Raw genomic sequence first — 17,203 nt, 5'->3', positions numbered from 1 at the left:
CTAAATTCCGTGTACGAAATGCCAAAATATTCGGAAAATTCAGATGGCGCCTGCATTATTGGCATTTTTGTTGCCACAAATATGCAAATAGACTCACCAGAATGCCATCTCTAAAACAGGGAACGGGGAATCTTTAAAATTTTCCGAATATTTTGGCATTTCATACACGGAATATAGCGAGCCTTTTAATGACTGACAATTTTCTGATCAGATGCAGCGAGGATGTGAAATAACGTCACCGATTTTCTTTTCGCAAAGTACATATTTCCATTTCCCAAAGTACAGATTTCCATTTCGCAAAGTAAAGATTTTCTTTTCGCAATTTACAGATTTTCATTTCGTTTCGCAAAGTCAACGTGAGCATTATGCATTAATTTCAAAGAGAAATTGATGGATTGAAGGTGATGGATTATTTAAGCCATTTCCGAGCCTGGTTAACCTTGCATTAGCCAACAAGCATGCTATCTTGTTATACAGATCATAAATTTATGACAAAGTATAATAAAATATCGGGACTTCTCCACACAAATCATCACTACATTTGATATACCAAGCATTGCTAATTTTGTGTGGGATAACGGATATCAAAGCAATATACAGTATAAAATTCTTCCTTTTCGTATTCCAGTTAAAAAACGAACAGAATATAATTATTATTATGTACAATGTAGTTTCCAAAAGAACGGAATTTCCAGTAATCTTTAAAAACTTTCACAATGGAGCACAATAATTATTCCCCTTATTTTGAGTAAACTGTATTCTGTTCATTCCAAAAACATACGGTGGTCAGGGGATAATGATCATCTCTTCCGTTTTACTGTTTTGCTATGCATGTAAGTTTTTCAATACTGCAAGGGAGAGAGTGTTAATTAATATGCTTCTACATGTACCTTAATTTTTGTGACAAATCAGTTTTTGCATTACATTCTGCATTTCTGTGGGCCACTGCAACGACTACGATGACAAAAAGTCTGATTAAAATTAGTAAAAAGAAACCTCAATGTCATATCAGGGTTAAATTAAATTAAAAGACTGGAAATGTTCATAACATCATCTGGTATTTGTGCTGAACTTACTGGGTAGGGAAGTCTGTGGGTAAAAGACTGTATATTAAATATAACATTTTATAATAATGTTATTGTAAGTTGCATGTATTCTCATCAACAGTTCGACCGGCAATCACTCTCAAGTCTCCCACTTCTGTTGTGTTAGATGAAGGTAGTTCAACCACACTATTGTGTTTTGCCACTGGCAACCCTAAACCGACGTACACATGGAAAAATGGCTCAAAAATTGTGCAAGAAAATGCAGACTCTAACTACACCATTGTATCAGCTAACAAGGGCGACACTGCGTTATACACGTGTACGGCTACTGTTACTGCCCCAGGTGTGGTTCAGTATTCTGTTAATTACTCCTTGGACGTGAGAGTGAGATGTAAGTTGCCTTCATTCATTGTATCTAGAACTTCAGTTTACTACCAGTTTGTATGATTTCAGCAGCTGATTTTGGCTGGCACGTTGATCAATGGGCTAATATGCACTGTTATAACAATGTATTTATCGGATTTTTTTAATTGAAGCTTAGATATCTCTGAAAAATGCATGGCTACCCCCATTCATTTCATTTCAAAAGCCCTTGCTAAGACCTTCTTTCCTCGTATAGTCATAAAACTAGTTCTTAAATATATCTCTGAATAATTATAAGTAGACACCTTCCATGAGAAATTAGAGGTTCTTGAACTATGCGCAGAGTGCGCTGTCCTTAATGCCCCTTTCAGTACTGTAATACATCCACTTTTCTTTTCTTTGTCTTAGATAAGCCTCAAGTGTTCAGTTTATCCAGCAACCAAACATTGAATGAAGGAAGGGATGCATTGTTTTATTGTGAAGCAGTTGCCTACCCCACTGCCATCACATACAACTGGTTTAAAGAGGGAAGTGCCATCATAAGTGATCCCAATGGAGAATTTTTTGTAGACAGTGTGGGGTCACAGAGTATACTGAGAGTCAAGCAGATCAAAAAGGACAGTGCTGGTCGATACAGCTGTTCTGGAACGAATTCTTTTGGAACTGGAGAACGAAAAGCTGTTTTCCTCAAAGTGATGGGTAAGCAATGTCAACCTCTCTGTTATTTGCTTAAAATAATTTCAGAATGTACAAGTACATGTACATGTATGCTTGTTTAGCTTTTAAAAACCTTGAAACATCTCTCTATGGTTTTGAACTTTCTAATCACATGGAATAACAGAGAATGAATGATACATGTACATGTACATGTACATGTATATTTACTGTACATGTAAGAACAATGTACAATTGCTTGAATATGTGGATAAATGATAAATGGGTTGATAGATCAACGGTTTAGGGACTGATAAATAATGGTAAAGACATTTTGAAATCATAAAGTTTTTTGAAAATAAAGTAAGCATTTATCTACTTCAGGAAACCCGGTTTTTTCTGGAAAAGGGGGAATTTGGGGAAGAGAAAATAATTGTAAATTTTCCCACAAAATGACTTTTTTTGCCTTATATTTTTCTGCAATCTGATTGGCTAGTGCAGGTTCGTTTTGAAGGGAAAGAAAAACGATGCGATTTACAGCAAAAAATGGTGCGATTTCGAATAAATCGTACTGTTGAGAACCAATCAGATTGCAAGGATCACCAGTGATTTCAAAATGGGTGTAATCAATGAATTAACGAACAATGAATCATTCAATTAACAACGAATAATGAATTAATCAATGAATTAACGAACCAACAGAATCAGGAAGGGCTTTCATTTGGCGAATTTGTCGCAAATCGGGTGATAAGATAGACGTGCCATTCGCGCTCCGATATTGTCGGGTCGACAACTGAATCTTGTCATCGTCTAAACCGGCCTTTAACTGAACCTGGGAACAATAGTTAAAAACGGCCATAGGTCAGATTAAGTTGACTCTTTAAAAAGTATTTGGGACTCTTTAAAAAAATATATATATAGTCTAGCTTCCATCACAGGGATTCTTGCGGAGTTGAGGCTTCTTCTCTCCCTGGTACAGACTTGATAGTTTTCTACGAAATGAAACTGTTATAACGATAAAACAGGTGTGACATATCTAGTGTTCAAGATGATTTCCCAAGTCTGCTGTATACTCTCGGTCGGAAAAAACAAACAAACCATATTCAGGTAAAAGGCATAAACCAGAAATGATGGCTCCCAACAGCTTTCTGGGAAGCATTCGACCTAAGAGCTTATTTTCATTCTTCTTGTTAGAAATAAAAGCACATGCGAGTTTTAGGGCTTAAAAAACTTACATGCTAATTAGATTATCCCATGCATGGCAATTCCGTCAGGCTGTATCTTATACGATTCGCACTTTGCACGGGACAAGGTTTTTTCAATCGATTGTATCAGTGGTCTCTCCTTTCACTTCGAAAGATGAATTTTCAGCAGTCAGTCGGTGGTTGTGTTACTACACTATAGGTTGGTGGCGTCTCTTCTGAGGCTAGACGAATCTTGGATTTGCCTGCACGGCCGCATACGTTGCATATGTGTTGCATTGTGTATGTTACACTTAAAGGAAAAACGAATATGCACGAAGACAAAACAGAAGTTAGAGAGCGGTAAAAAGTTATGACTGGATACTAACTTTACTTATTGTCTCAATTTTAAAACGAAAAAGGTCAAAAGTTCCTTCAAAGGGTCCATGAAAAAATTGTAGGGGTATTACTATATAGGCAGTCTAACCACTCATCAATATACAATTCAACTAACGTTGTCGGTTCAAAGCATGAAGCTAGAAGACAAGACCGAAACTTTACGTGGGATTTTTATGAATAAATTCATAAAAAATCAGTCATGCCTGGAGAAAGCAATAGGTTGTAATTAGTAGTACAATGACTTGGACGTGCAGGGATGATTTTGATGAAATTATTCATAAAAAATAATCGCACAAAACATTGCTGATGAAAGTGAGATAGCTGCTTTGATGAAAGAAGCTACTAAAGATGGAAAGCTTGGCCAAATTGAAGTGTCTCAAGTAGTAGTAGGGAGAGCTGTCAATGGCAAGTATTGACATATTACCTTTTTGCAAAGTCTTTTTTGTACCACATAACCATAACCCGGGAATTATGAATTATTACAGCTTACATGCAAAACACTGAAGACAGAGAAATTAACTGAATTTTTGAAAGGGATAACTTACGATTTGTTCTAGTGCATTTTGGAAAAAAGGCGAGAACTTGGGAAAAAGTAGCCTGGACGTTTTCAAGTTTCCATTCCGACCCAGTCCATATATTGCCAGAGACAATCAGAACAGTTTAAATGTACTGGGGTGGTAATTAAGTGCAAACTGGGCCACTATGTAATATATAGGACCTCTATGTAAACCACTCTTGTGATGGAGCATCCTATTAAAAGATTGTTATTATTATTATTAATACTTTAAGGTTTCTGCTAAAAGATAAAAGAGTTGTAGATTTTGAAATGACATCAAAACTCTGTGACACTTTCCCTTTAAACGAATTTGGCCTGTATGCTTTTTCCTCTCTAGCTGGTGTGTGTAAACTAGACCCATGCGTCCATCTACGTAACTGGTCGTTCCATAACTACAGATCGGACAGTCACCTGAGAACACTGTGTGTATACGGTACCCATCACATAACTTTACTTGTAGCTGTTCCTTGTTATAAATATGTTCTCTCATAGGTGACACTTATAACCAAGACGATAAATGAATGTTTCTTCTCACTTTTTTCTTCTAAATGCAGGTTTCTCAACATCTGCTCCCTCTGAACCAGCAAAGATCAATAAAGGCGTCATCTATGGCCCAGTCATTGCAGTCTTGGCATTGATGTTCATTTCTTTTATAGTTTACTTTATTATAAAGCAGCGGAGACGTAAGTTTAATGGAACAAAAACATTTATCTGTAGTGATTCATTTAATACAGTAACTTATCATGAATTCTAAATTATTGCATTAGAAACTGCATTTGTATGTGTGTAACGAACTCATATACGTTATGACTGATTTTTATTTGTTTTACCTCTCAGATAAAAGAACTGATCGGTAAGTGATCATAGTTAGTCTCTTGGATTATACTAAATCCTTCGGTCACAAATCTTATTTTTTTTTAGAATCTTTTCAATATTTTATTGTCTCCGCTTTAATATAAGTGTTGTGAGGAAAAATTAGTTTCAAGGCCAGAGTTGAGTTGCAGACCCTTAAAACCTCGGCTACAAACCCTCAAGTAAATGAAATTGTTCTTTCTCCTTGGTACACGTGAACATTAAAAACGATGAGTGGATTTCTTGGGAACGATCTGCGCTTCTAATTTTTTAACATTAGAAGATACTTAAAAGTACTCAATCCAAGATACTTGAAATAAAGTATCTTGGATTGATAACGGCAGGCAAGATCTATGGAAACTAATACGTGGCTTCTGTTTGAATTGAAAAATAGTTTGTGCAAGTAAGTAACTTGGCTGAAATTTCGAGTAGAGTTAAGGAAGATGGTTACATAGTAGCTTGATTATGTTTTCCTTTTAGACAAGAACAAAAGCCTGAAGGGATTCAAGAATCTCATCATGTAAGCTTATGAAATTCTAGCATTCTTCTCTGTACCTAAAATATCGTGCCTTATAAATATCGTCTCAATGATAAACTTAGGAACCCCCCCCCCCTCCATTTTTTTGGTCTGGTTTTGACTGCCTTCCACAAGTATCTGATGAAAACGGAACCGAAAACTGACTCGAAAACGATGACGTCCTATAGTAATGTCAAAAGATATCAGTTTTGATAAGTTCCATGTCCACATGAGAACACGTAAAACGGCGTTTTCAAAAATTTCCTCTCTGGAGAGCGTTTTAGAACGTTGCATTTTCGGTGACAGTTTTAATGGATACGTGTGGACGGAAGGCCACTGAATCCCTAGGAATGGTTTTATTTTGTCACTTAACTGGCTCTAATCCTTGTACTCGTTGATGTCTATGGCCTTCGCTTTAGAATGCCTTGTCTCTGGCTTTCATTTTAGGGTCGGTTATCTTAGTTTAGAACTTTCCGCACAGTAATAGAGCCACGTTCAGGTGCTGGTCGTGAACTATTTAAGCTGTAAAGTAAGCATAATAATAATAATAATAATAATAATAATAATAATAATAATATTAATAATATTAATAATAATAATAATAATAATAATAATAATAATAATAATAATAATAATAATAATAATAATAAATAGGTTTTAATAGCTCTTTTTTTCTACTTTTAACTTGTAAATATCAATTTTGCTTGGAATATTATAATAAAGAAAGATTTTATAATAATAATAATAATAATAATAATAATAATAATAATAATAATAATAATAATTATTATTATTATTTAAACTTTAATTTGAATGTTCGTCGATGGCTAAACTTTGACCAGGATGATGAATTTTTCACTGGCGGCGTTTCTTTCGCTTCTTGTGAGTTCATTTTTAATTTAACAATAGCAACCTTTTAAAAATCAAACCAGCTTCACTGATTCACTACCTCAATCAATATTACAGAACGTGGGCGTTGAAACTGAAAGAAACGATGCCGACAACGCTAACGTTCCTGGCCCTATACCTTACATGAAATTGAGCGAAGTTACAGATTCCCAAGGAAGACCAGAAGGAGCGGAGGTAACCGAGACGTCGCCAGCCACTCGATCTTTGGAAGTTTCGAAGGAAAAAGTAGTCATTGAAAAGGTGATTGGACAAGGTGCGTCTGGGCAAGTCGCTCAGGGAAAGGCTTCAGAGCTGCAAGGGAAGGAAGGAACTATAACAGTGGCTGTAAAAATGCTAAAAGGTAATATATTACACTGTAACAGCATGTAATTTGACTTGACAAACATTCTGCAGTATTCAGTTTGTTACGGTCTTATTCTTACACAAGCGTCTTGTTCAAATTTACACATACGTATATACATGGACACATGTCACAAATATTCGTGTTTTTTTCTCTTATCATATTGATCGATGTTGTCCGGCCATGCGCCATACACTTACCCAGAAAACTTGATGTATAACTTGTGTTCTCTTACCGCTCACAGAGACTCATCAACATGAAGGACTATGACAAGAAACTCTACGAGAATGTCGAGGATTTGATGTTTTAGGAAGCATTCCCTGGCAATAGTTAAGCAGTAGACTCTACAGTAAAATGTCATTAAGAAAATGTTGACACGATTACATTTCGGACATGATTAATAAAAATCTGGCACCAGTTGTTCAAGGAGCGGATAACATCATCTAGCGGATAAGTCGCTATCTAGTGGATAAAATGCATTTGTTTGAGTACAGTTTTATCCACTGGATAGCGATATCCACGTGAGAGAGGTATCCGCTCTTTGAACAACCGTGGCCAAGATGTTTATGCATAAAAGTGGCGTAAAAGTGTAGATAATCTAATCTAGAGTATTTCGGTATCTGTTCAGTACTTCAATTAAAAGTAATAGTCTGGCTTGCTCAACTTAGGGCATTACACACTAAGGATTTCATACTTGAAAGTGCTCAAAGTCAAAACTTCAGGCAGAAGCCGTATGCACAGAAATTCTCATTAGTAGCTCAAAGGGAGTATGCAGAAGTATATTGTAAAACAATCCGTAATCAACACAAATTCATTGGACATATTACGAAACGTGGTGGCTGAAAAAGGAAGGAGGATGGGCGTGACAATTACGAGAGGAAAGTAGGGAGAGAAGCCTGTGCACAGGCCTGTCCGGCACTTTCTACCTCAACCATTTCTGTGCCCGGGCTGCCATCCTATTGGTCAGTGCGAGGGATCACTGAACTGTAACGCTGACCAAACCTACAACAAGCAAGTGCAACAAAAGAGTAGAGGAAAGGAGACGGCAAAATGTGCTAGTGTGAACAACGTGACAGCTAACAAGTTTTTTTTCCACACAATCTACAGTTCTAACGTTTCGAGGATTAGCCCTTCGTTAGAGTGAATGGCTAATAGTAATAATAATAATAATCATTTCTTAAGCGCAAATTCAACTGAAGTTTTCAAATGCGCTTTACAAATGGTATTAATTAAACAATATATATAGTGTTAAAAAGTAAACTGTAAAAGCATAAAAATTAGATCATAAACATCATGCTAACTAATTCTGTTAAAAATTAAAAATCGTATAAAAGTTATTCTAAAGGACTAATCGAGATATGCTCTTTTAAAAAGGAGAGTCTTAAGTTTCCGTTTAAAAATGTTAAGACTGTGTTCCTTCCTGAGTTCTAGAGGTAGTCCATTCCACAATCGAGGAGCCGCAGTAGCGAAGGCACGGTCCCCGAGGGTGGGCAGCGTTTTAACTGCCAGTGGTTTGAGCGTATAGTTATCATTGGATCTCAAACCATAACTGGAGTTCGGCTTCAATGTGATTAAGTCCCGTATATATTTTGGGACGGTGCCATGGAGAGCTTTATATGTGATCAAAATTATTTTGAAATAAATTCTATGTTTAATATTTAGCCAATGAAGTTCAGTTAATAATGGGGTGATATGACAGTATCTAGGAGCTCTAAAAATTAGTCTTGCCGCTGAATTCTGTAGGCGTTGTAGTTTATAAACAAGGCTGTTTGGTAGCCCATACAACAGAGAATTGCAATAATCCAAGCGACTAGTGACGAATGCGTGTATTAAGGTCTCCGTGGTTTCTCGGCTTAAAAACTTCCTAATGCGGCTAAAACTAACGCTTGAAACGTCAGCACGAATCTCTTTACGGTGGCCAATTTACCTTCACTTATCAACTCTGTTGATAAACCAAACATTCTTTTCTACTCCCCACCGACACAGCACCGCAGTTTCTTCAGAAACTGTCCTCCCTATCCTTCTGTTTAAACCGACAACTTGGACACAACAACAGGAAGATAATTTTAATGACATTTTGTTCTAAAATACGTTAGGAATCACTTGCCACGCTGGTCACAAAAAATCCAATTTGCCGTCACCTTTTATGTGTCGTCCACTCCTTCGTGTCTTAAAGTAAAAAGAAAAAGCCCAAGTGTCCCGAACGTTTTCGCCAGGATTGTAGCTGGATGGAACAAAGCTAAATATGACAAGGAATTTGGTGAAAATACAAAGGGGCAAGAGTGCGAAGCGTACTTAATTTCCTTTTCAGAAAAAAGATGTTTGCTAGTATTAAATACTTTAGATAAACTGCGAGGTTTGGGCTGGCCAAGCCATCTACAATGTATTTTAGTAAAAATGTTATATTCAATATACTGCATGAGTTCAGTCTCTGTACATAAGTTTCCAATATTTATATTTTTAAGACATTTGCTGACTTTAATTGAGAAATCACCCTCACTTTGCGACAGACTACAAAAAGTAAATTTCTGTAGGTGGAGATTTTTTATTGTATAGAGTACTGGTTATTTTAGGTGTCAATGAAATAAAAGTTGTTTAAGAAGGACCTTTAATTAGAAAATGTTGGGGTGAGAAGTTATTTTTTCTGATTCTAGTATTTTTTAAAGCGTTGACCTAATCCAAAACACGACTGGCGCGTGGTCAAAAGCTGGCATATGATTAGTTAGTCGTTATCGGCACTTGGTACGCTCTCTTTTGATTTCAAAAAGCCAGCAAGGATCTCCGCTTCTGCAAAAGGGTATAATTTTGTTATTTCTAAATACCTCAGTAATTTCTTAATACCTCGAGCACAGATGGTAAACCCTCTGAAGCATGTCCGGTATCGTACAAACCCGAGAGTCATACAAAGATCGATCACTCAGAGTCTGTAGAAAAAGAAAAGTATGCACAAGTTATATGAGACAACTTTGTACGACGATTTTAACGCGACATTTCGCGTGTATAACTCTTAACGCAACATTTTGATGCGGTAATACTTTCCGTGGTTTTAAAAACAGGTCAAAAACTTGCAATGTGTTGCCGCAACACAATTGGTTCGTTTAAAGTTGCCCTTGTTCCAGGGATAGTTCACGGTTCCAACTCGTCTTTATTACTGTTATTTCGAATTGCGATTACGGTTGCTAAAAGCGAAACAAATACAAATTACTAATGAATACAAATGACGGCTATGAAACGACGAAAATACAGGAAACGGAAAGAAACTAAGCCAAAATACTTACAAACGTTGTGTGGCTAGAAAGTTGAACGGAAAAATGTACGATGGCTGGACGAAAAAACTGCAACGATGTTGCCGTGAACGCTGAAGCGAAATGAATTAGAATGGACTATGAAACTTACAAAATGATCTAAGAACAAAGAAAATTATGCGGAGAAATTTAACAGAAAGAATAGCGATATCTGAAAATAATGCGAAAGGAATGTGCAGCCATACAAAGAATTAAATGCTAAACATAACAACGTGGAATGCGGCCGTAACATCTGGCTCCCCTAAGAGTTAGGAAAAACTCTTATGTCCTTAATTCTTAATTAAGCATTAAAGTTCATTGAACATCTCTAAATCTTCATGGCTCCTCTGGCTGGGATATACCCCTGGTCTTCAGTTTTCTTCATTCTCAAGTATTAGTACGAGCTTCTGAATTGGCCTCTCCAACGTTGTCGTTGCCGTTGCAACCTTCATCGATCGGACCTGACCCTTCGAATCTGGGCGTGAGTCGACAACTCGAGCCATATTCCATTGATTTCTTGGCACTCTATCATCGGCGATCAATACAAGGTCCCCTCTTTAAAGGTTTCTCCTCGGATTGTTCCATTTCACTCTCTCTTGTAGGGTCTGGACGTACTCCTTTCTCCATCTCGACCAAAAGACGTTGGACAAATATTGAACCCGTTTCCATCTTCAACGGAGATAAACGTCGGCCTTCTGAAAGTTACCCGGGGGCGGCATTACGATCTTTGATTTCATCGTCAATAAGTGACTCGGCGTTATCCCCGGGATCACTGGGCGGGACGGTAAGCGGATGGGTGTTGATGATGCATTCTACCTCAGTCATCAAGGTTCTAAGAGACTCATCATCAAGGGCGTGACCGTATTCTCGCATCTGCGCAGACAAGATGGATCGAACAGATCGTATCTGCCGTTCCCATACGCCACCCATATGGGACGCAGCTGGCGGATTCCTTTTCCATTTGATAACCCAATCAGAATTGAAGTCTTTAATGAGGCGTCTTTGGATGTCATCATGGTCCATCTCCTCTAGGGCTTTCTTAAGCTCTGTCTGAGCTCCCACAATGTTGGTTCCCTGGTCTGATCTGATCTCGCGCACTGGCCCTCTCCTTGCTATGAACCTTCGGAGTGCGTTCATGAAGGAATCTGTTTCTAGCGAGTCTGCTGTTTCGATGTGCACTCTTCTGCTGGCTAAGCAAGTAAATAGTACCCCGTAACGTTTGACTTCTTTCCTGCCTTGCTTTATTTGAAAGGGACCAAACAGATCGACACCACAATAGGTGAAGAGAGGGGCAGCTGTTATCCTCTCCTCCGGCAGATCAGCCATCTTCTGTTCACCGGTTGTTCTTCGAAGGCGACGACACACAACGCACTTAGAAATAAAATGTCTGACGGCAGAATTCGCGCTAACTATCCAATATCGGCTTCTAAGCTCGTTCAACGTTATGCCTCTGCCAGCATGAGCGACTTTCTTATGGGCGTCGCGAATGATAAGCTCGACGATGAAACTCTTCTTAGGGAGGATAACCGGATGCTTAAAGTTTTCCTCGAACTCCTGTGAATTACCCAGTCTACCACCAACGCGGATGAGTCCATCCTTGTCTAGAAAGGGATCGAGGCGGAACAGGGTACTTGATTTCCTAATTTCAGACTTCTTCGCCTTCGCGAATTGGCGATCGTCCTTGGGGTATGCTCTTTGAATCTTCTGCAAGGCTCCTATTTCCTTGGGAAACGCTCTGCTCTGTATAAGTTTAAGAATGGTGTTCTCAGCTCTATCCAACTCTTCTACCCTCAGAGGCACGACTTCAACCTTTGTGGCGCTTCCACCTCTCTCTGTACCATCGTCAGTAATACCTTGCTTGGGCTTGAGACGGAGTATCCAAGCAATAGATTTCTTCAGACGGTGCCATTCGGAAAACCGGTTAAGCCTCGTCAGAAAATCTTCGCTTTCATCGACGTCCGTGCTGTGTACCGAGATCCTTTTAACTTCGTCTACAGGGATATCGTCTAGGTCTCCAGGGACTTGAGGCCAGTCACTCACAGGTAGCCGTAAGAAGTTCGGACCTGCAATCCAACGACACTGCGGGGATAACTCTTGACCGTCAAGACCACGGGAAGCGTCATCTGCTGGATTCCTTTTGGACTCAACGTACCCCCACTGGTAGGGGTTTGTCGCATCTCGTATAGTCTGAACACGGTTGGCGACAAAGACTTGAAAACGCTTCTTTTCGTTGCATATGTACTTTAACACGGTTGTGCTGTCTGTCCAGAAGTGCCTGCTATTAACAGGTTCGTCTAACTCTCTGGCGATCATCTCTACCACACGTACCGATACAGTGGCTGCGGTTAACTCTAAACGAGGGATAGTTATAGTCTTCACGGGAGCAACTCGAGCCTTCCCTATAAGGAATGCGCAATGGACGTCACCTCTCTCGTTCTCCATTCTAAGGTAGGATACTTGACCATAACCGGTCGAACTTGCGTCAGAGAAGCTGTGGATCTGTCTCGACACGACGACGCCAAAGTTATTGGGCTTCAGACATCGTGCCATAGAGAAACGCTCAAGTGCAGGCAACTGGCCTCTCCACCTTTCCCAACGTACGCGGAACTCCTCGCAAATCTCGTCGTCCCATCCTAGCTTCGTTCGGCACAGATCTTGCAATATCTTCTTCCCGACTAACAGGAAGGGCGCAGCTATACCCAGGGGGTCGTAGACGGAAGATATGGTTGATAATATACCCCTCCTTGTTAGTGGTTGGTCTTTGATGCCAATTCTAAAACCGAACATGTCCGATTCGATTGCCCACTGGACACCAAGAGCCCTCTCCACTGGATAGTGATCACTTCCTAATTCTAACGATCTAACTTCTGGGGCGCGCACTTCTTCCAGGATACTTTCGAGAACGGTCTTGTTGTTGCTAACGAACTTGGCCAAATTAAACCCTCCAAGGGCGCAAGCATGGCGCACGTCACGTATCCTTTCGATAGCGGTATCTTCTTTTCCTTCGGAGCGCGGACAGGCGTCAACGTAAAAGTTCTTTCGCAGAACATCTGCGGCCTCTGTTCCAACAATCTTTTCTGCGTCATCTCCGGATTTCTTCAGCGCGAAATTTGAGCAACTTGGTGACGACACTGCACCGAACAAATGGACATTCATTTGATATTCTTCAAGGTCTTGTGTTAGGTCTCCATCAGGCCACCAAAGGAAGCGAAGGAAGTCTCGCTGGCCTTCTGGTACGAGGACTTGATGAAATATTGCATCAATGTCCCCCATAAACGCAATAGGCTCTTCGCGAAATCTTGTAAGGACACCAACAAGTCAATTCGTCAGGTCAGGCCCTTGTAGCAACTTGTCGTTTAGCGATCTTCCTCCAAATCTAGCGCTGCAGTCGAACACCACCCTTATCTTGTTCGGCTTCTTGGCATGGTAGACGCCATGATGGGGTATGTACCAGACTTGGCCCGTCTTTGCAGGAATAAGATGAGACGGTACCTTCCGAGCGAATCCCTTGGCAATGATGCTGCTCATAAAGTTAACATAGTCCTTGTAAAACTTCTCATTCTTAATAAGCTTCTTTCTTAACCATAGTGCTCTTTGAAGAACTTGACCTCTATTGTCAGGAAACCATTGGCTGTCATCGCGGAAAGGAAGGGGAATTTCATAATGATGATCCTCCTCGTGACGAACTCCCTGGCTAACTATGTTCAGAAGCTTCATGTCTTCCCGTGAATATTCTTGCTCCTTATCCTCCATTCGTTCGCTGAAGTCCAGTTCGAGCATCTTATTGAGTGCTTGTGGAGTGACGATCTCCTTAACTCTGCTCTCTACCATGAAATGGTGGTCGAGGTGTCTGCCAGAACCAACGTCTGTAGCAGCAACTCTATGGCAATTGACAATCGAATGTTCTGTGTCGCACGTGTACAGAGGGCCCACTATTGCCCATCCAGCAAACGTCCTGATTGCGAAGGGCCCACCATCTTCACCAGCTAATACGTCTATGGGTTCGAGAGCTTTCGGGCAGTTTGAGCCAATCAGAAGACCAATCCTGGCGTTCGGTAACTGCGCAGGCAGCTCGCTGGCTATGTTTCTGAGATGTTCCCAACGATGGGCAAGTTTAGGCGTAGGCACATTTGGGGGTGTGCAGAGGTCCTCTTTGGTGAATATATTCGGTAGCTGTATGGGATTCTTGCCCTTTAAGTCCCTGACGATTAATCCATTCAGGACCTTAGAGTCGTGCAACTTCGTACCATTGACAGTCTTCACCATGAGCTGTGTATTCACGCCATTCACCCCCAAGGTGGTTGCGATGTCGTCAGTAACGAACGAACCGGTACTACAGGTGTCAAGCATGGCGTAAGTGAGGACTTCACTTTCAGCAGATTTCAGCTTAACGGGAACGACAGGAACGGCGGCTACTGATTGTTTGGTGCCTACAACATGGCAGAGGGCTTCCTTCACCTCCGTTTGAGCATTTAAAACCTTCTCCTTTGGTTGCGGAGGAGTAGAGCTAGCCTGTTTGGAAGCCTTCTGATTGAGGGCGAAGCTATCATCATGTAGACCCGTTGGACGTCGACGTGAGCAGCTCTTACAGGTCCTTCGCTGGGCACAACCGTTTGATCTATGTCCAGGACTGTAGCAGGCAAAGCAGAGTGATTTCATCTTTAGGAAGTCTTTCCTTTGTGACAAGGATTTCTTCAAGTAGTCTAGACAGTCGTCCAAGTCATGGTTCTTGTTGCACAACTTACAGAGGCTAATGGGAGTGCGTGAGCCTGATTGTTGGTCAGCGGTCACATCTGTCGCGTGACTGGAGGAGAGATGTGAAGTAACATTATGGCTCCCAGGCGTCTTAGACCTGCCAAAGCCTTTACCTTTGCCTTTGCTGGAACGATGAGGTCGATCTGAGGTACCATCTAAACGACGAAGCGCTTCACGAGAAAAGACTGGGTCGGTCGCAATTCCTGCTTCTGCATTAACGAAGTTCACGAAGTCGGCAAAGGAAGGGATTACTCCACTCACCACTCTCCTTTTATTTTCTTCTCGGCGCCATCGGTCTTGAAGAATGGAAGCTTGGTTACCATGCTTTGCAAATTGTGAGGATGATTTAGAATAGACAGATAGGTTAGAGTTGCCATCGCGCTCCGGCACTGACTTAGGAAGATGGAGAATCTGTCTAATGCCAACTCGTCTCCTGGTCGGATGCAAGGCCACTCGTTAATTCTCTTGAGATAGGCGTTGGATATCTTGTATGGGTCCTCATACTTTTCGTTAAGGAGCTTTTTGGCCTCTAGGTATCCACTGTGTCGATCAAGGTGGAGACATCCCTTGATTAGGTCCTTGGGTTCTCCGTGTAAGTACTGCTCCAAGTATTGCAGACGTACATCATTCGCGCTGACCTTAGCCTCTACTTGCGATTCAAAACTTCTTATAAAGGTAAAGTACTCCAAAGGATCGCCACTAAACTTGGTCAGTGTAAGAGAAGGCAGTAAACTCTGTTGTTGCTGCTCCGCTAGTAATTCTGTTAATCTGTTCTGTTGTTGAAGGACTTCACAGAACTGCTTAGTGCTTTGATGTGTGTAGGCCATGTATCGAGGTTCATTCGCGAAAGGTTCTTGTTTCGGTTGTCCTAATGGCTCTGTATCCTGCTTCGTTTCCGCGACGTGAAACTCAGGTGCAATAGGATTCAGACTTGGATACTGCATTGGCTTAGGAGGCGGAGTTTGTATCATAGGAGCGTCATATAAATCAGCGGTAAAGCTCACTTTAGTCGTAGTGTTAGACGTAACGGCTGGAGACGTGTAAGCGCTTGAGGAAGTCGAAAGAAACGGCCCAGATGAAGTAGATGCCTGTACAAAAGAATCTTTCGGAGACAATTCTTGACGACCAGTCGAATCTGCATCGCCGACACCCCTTTCAATTTCAGCGAACACACCCTCTCGCACGCGAGCAACCGCCAACTGTTCTTCCAGGCGTAACTTCTCGACTCTCAACTCCAACTCTTTCCTTTTTTCCAACATAGCAACTCTGGCCTTTAACTCGGCGGCTTTTGCTTTCTCTTTCGCTCTGCTTGAGGTAATCGAACGGCTAGAATGTCTAGAGGATGCCTTTGAACGACGCGATGTGGAATATAACGAGCCAACTTGAGATCTTGTTTCCAAGCTATATTCGATTGTCTCTTTCGTGGTTGAAATCCAGAGTACAGTTTTGTCTAAAAAGTCGTTAATCCTTTCATTCAGATTAATATACCATTCGTTCGCAACGTCCAAATCCTCCTCGGACTCAAGATCATTTAAGAGAGCAGCGAAACCCGCCTTGAGCTCTTCCACGGAAAAACGAAATGAAGTTAAATTCCTCTCGACGACGTCCACATTCTCTTCATTAGTCGCCAAACTATCGATTTCCTTCATTTGACGTTGGATTCTTCTAAAAAAAGTCTGGCAATCCGTCCATCGAACATGTGCGATAAATGCTTTTCCCTTTTCTGTACGCTGCCTTCGCCTTGTTACACCGGTTGCTAAAGCAGCGTTAGCGAAATCCAAACTGTCGCTTTCCGCTCCAACTTGTTCCCCAATTGGATCCATAACGTTTCAACGAAATATAGGCGAATAATCCAGGGATAGTTCACGGTTCCAACTCGTCTTTATTACTGTTATTTTGAATTGCGATTACGGTTGCTAAAAGCGAAACAAATACAAATTACTAATGAATACAAATGACGGCTATGAAACGACGAAAATACAGGAAACGGAAAGAAACTAAGCCAAAATACTTACAAACGTTGTGTGGCTAGAAAGTTGAACGGAAAAATGTACGATGGCTGGACAAAAAAAACTGCAACGATGTTGCCGTGAACACTGAAGCGAAATGAATTAGAATGGACTATGAAACTTACAAAATGATCTAAGAACAAAGAAAATTATGCGGAAAAATTTAACAGAAAGAATAGCGATATCTGAAAAGAATGCGAAAGGAATGTACAACCATACGAAGAATTAAATGCTAAACATAACAACGTGGAATGCGGCCGTAACATCTAACATACGTCAAGCTGGTAATCACTGCCAATTCATCTGCTAAAAGTTCACCTTATAGGAGAAGACTACCA

General features: G+C 40.6%; 1 protein-coding gene and 1 long non-coding RNA gene across 3 annotated transcripts in view; one reads left to right on the top strand and one right to left on the bottom strand.

The window, feature by feature from the left end:
* The window catches only part of LOC146470854 (fibroblast growth factor receptor 4-like), a 154,105-nt gene that overhangs the window by 67,516 nt on the left and 69,386 nt on the right, over window positions 1-17,203 (top strand). Inside the window, exon 15 of one of the 2 annotated variants that reach the window (XM_085121537.1) lies at window positions 5,037-5,052. In XM_085121537.1, the coding sequence (XP_084977663.1) occupies window positions 5,037-5,052 (16 nt within the window). Of the gene's footprint in view, window positions 1-5,036; window positions 5,053-7,061; window positions 9,438-17,203 lie in introns of those variants that run through there. The other variant, XM_085121536.1, reaches the window with a different exon arrangement.
* LOC146470853 (uncharacterized) overlaps window positions 7,381-17,203 on the bottom strand; it is an 80,312-nt gene continuing 70,489 nt past the window's right edge. The window contains exon 2 of the long non-coding RNA XR_014866948.1: window positions 7,381-9,658. This is a non-coding gene — a long non-coding RNA (uncharacterized LOC146470853). The remainder of the gene's footprint in view (window positions 9,659-17,203) is intronic.

This window comes from Pavona decussata, unplaced genomic scaffold (genome assembly GCF_977016875.1).
Source record: "Pavona decussata unplaced genomic scaffold, jaPavDecu1.1 SCAFFOLD_110, whole genome shotgun sequence".
Lineage (NCBI taxonomy): Eukaryota > Metazoa > Cnidaria > Anthozoa > Scleractinia > Agariciidae > Pavona > Pavona decussata.
This window is presented reverse-complemented; position numbering and strand designations above follow the sequence as displayed.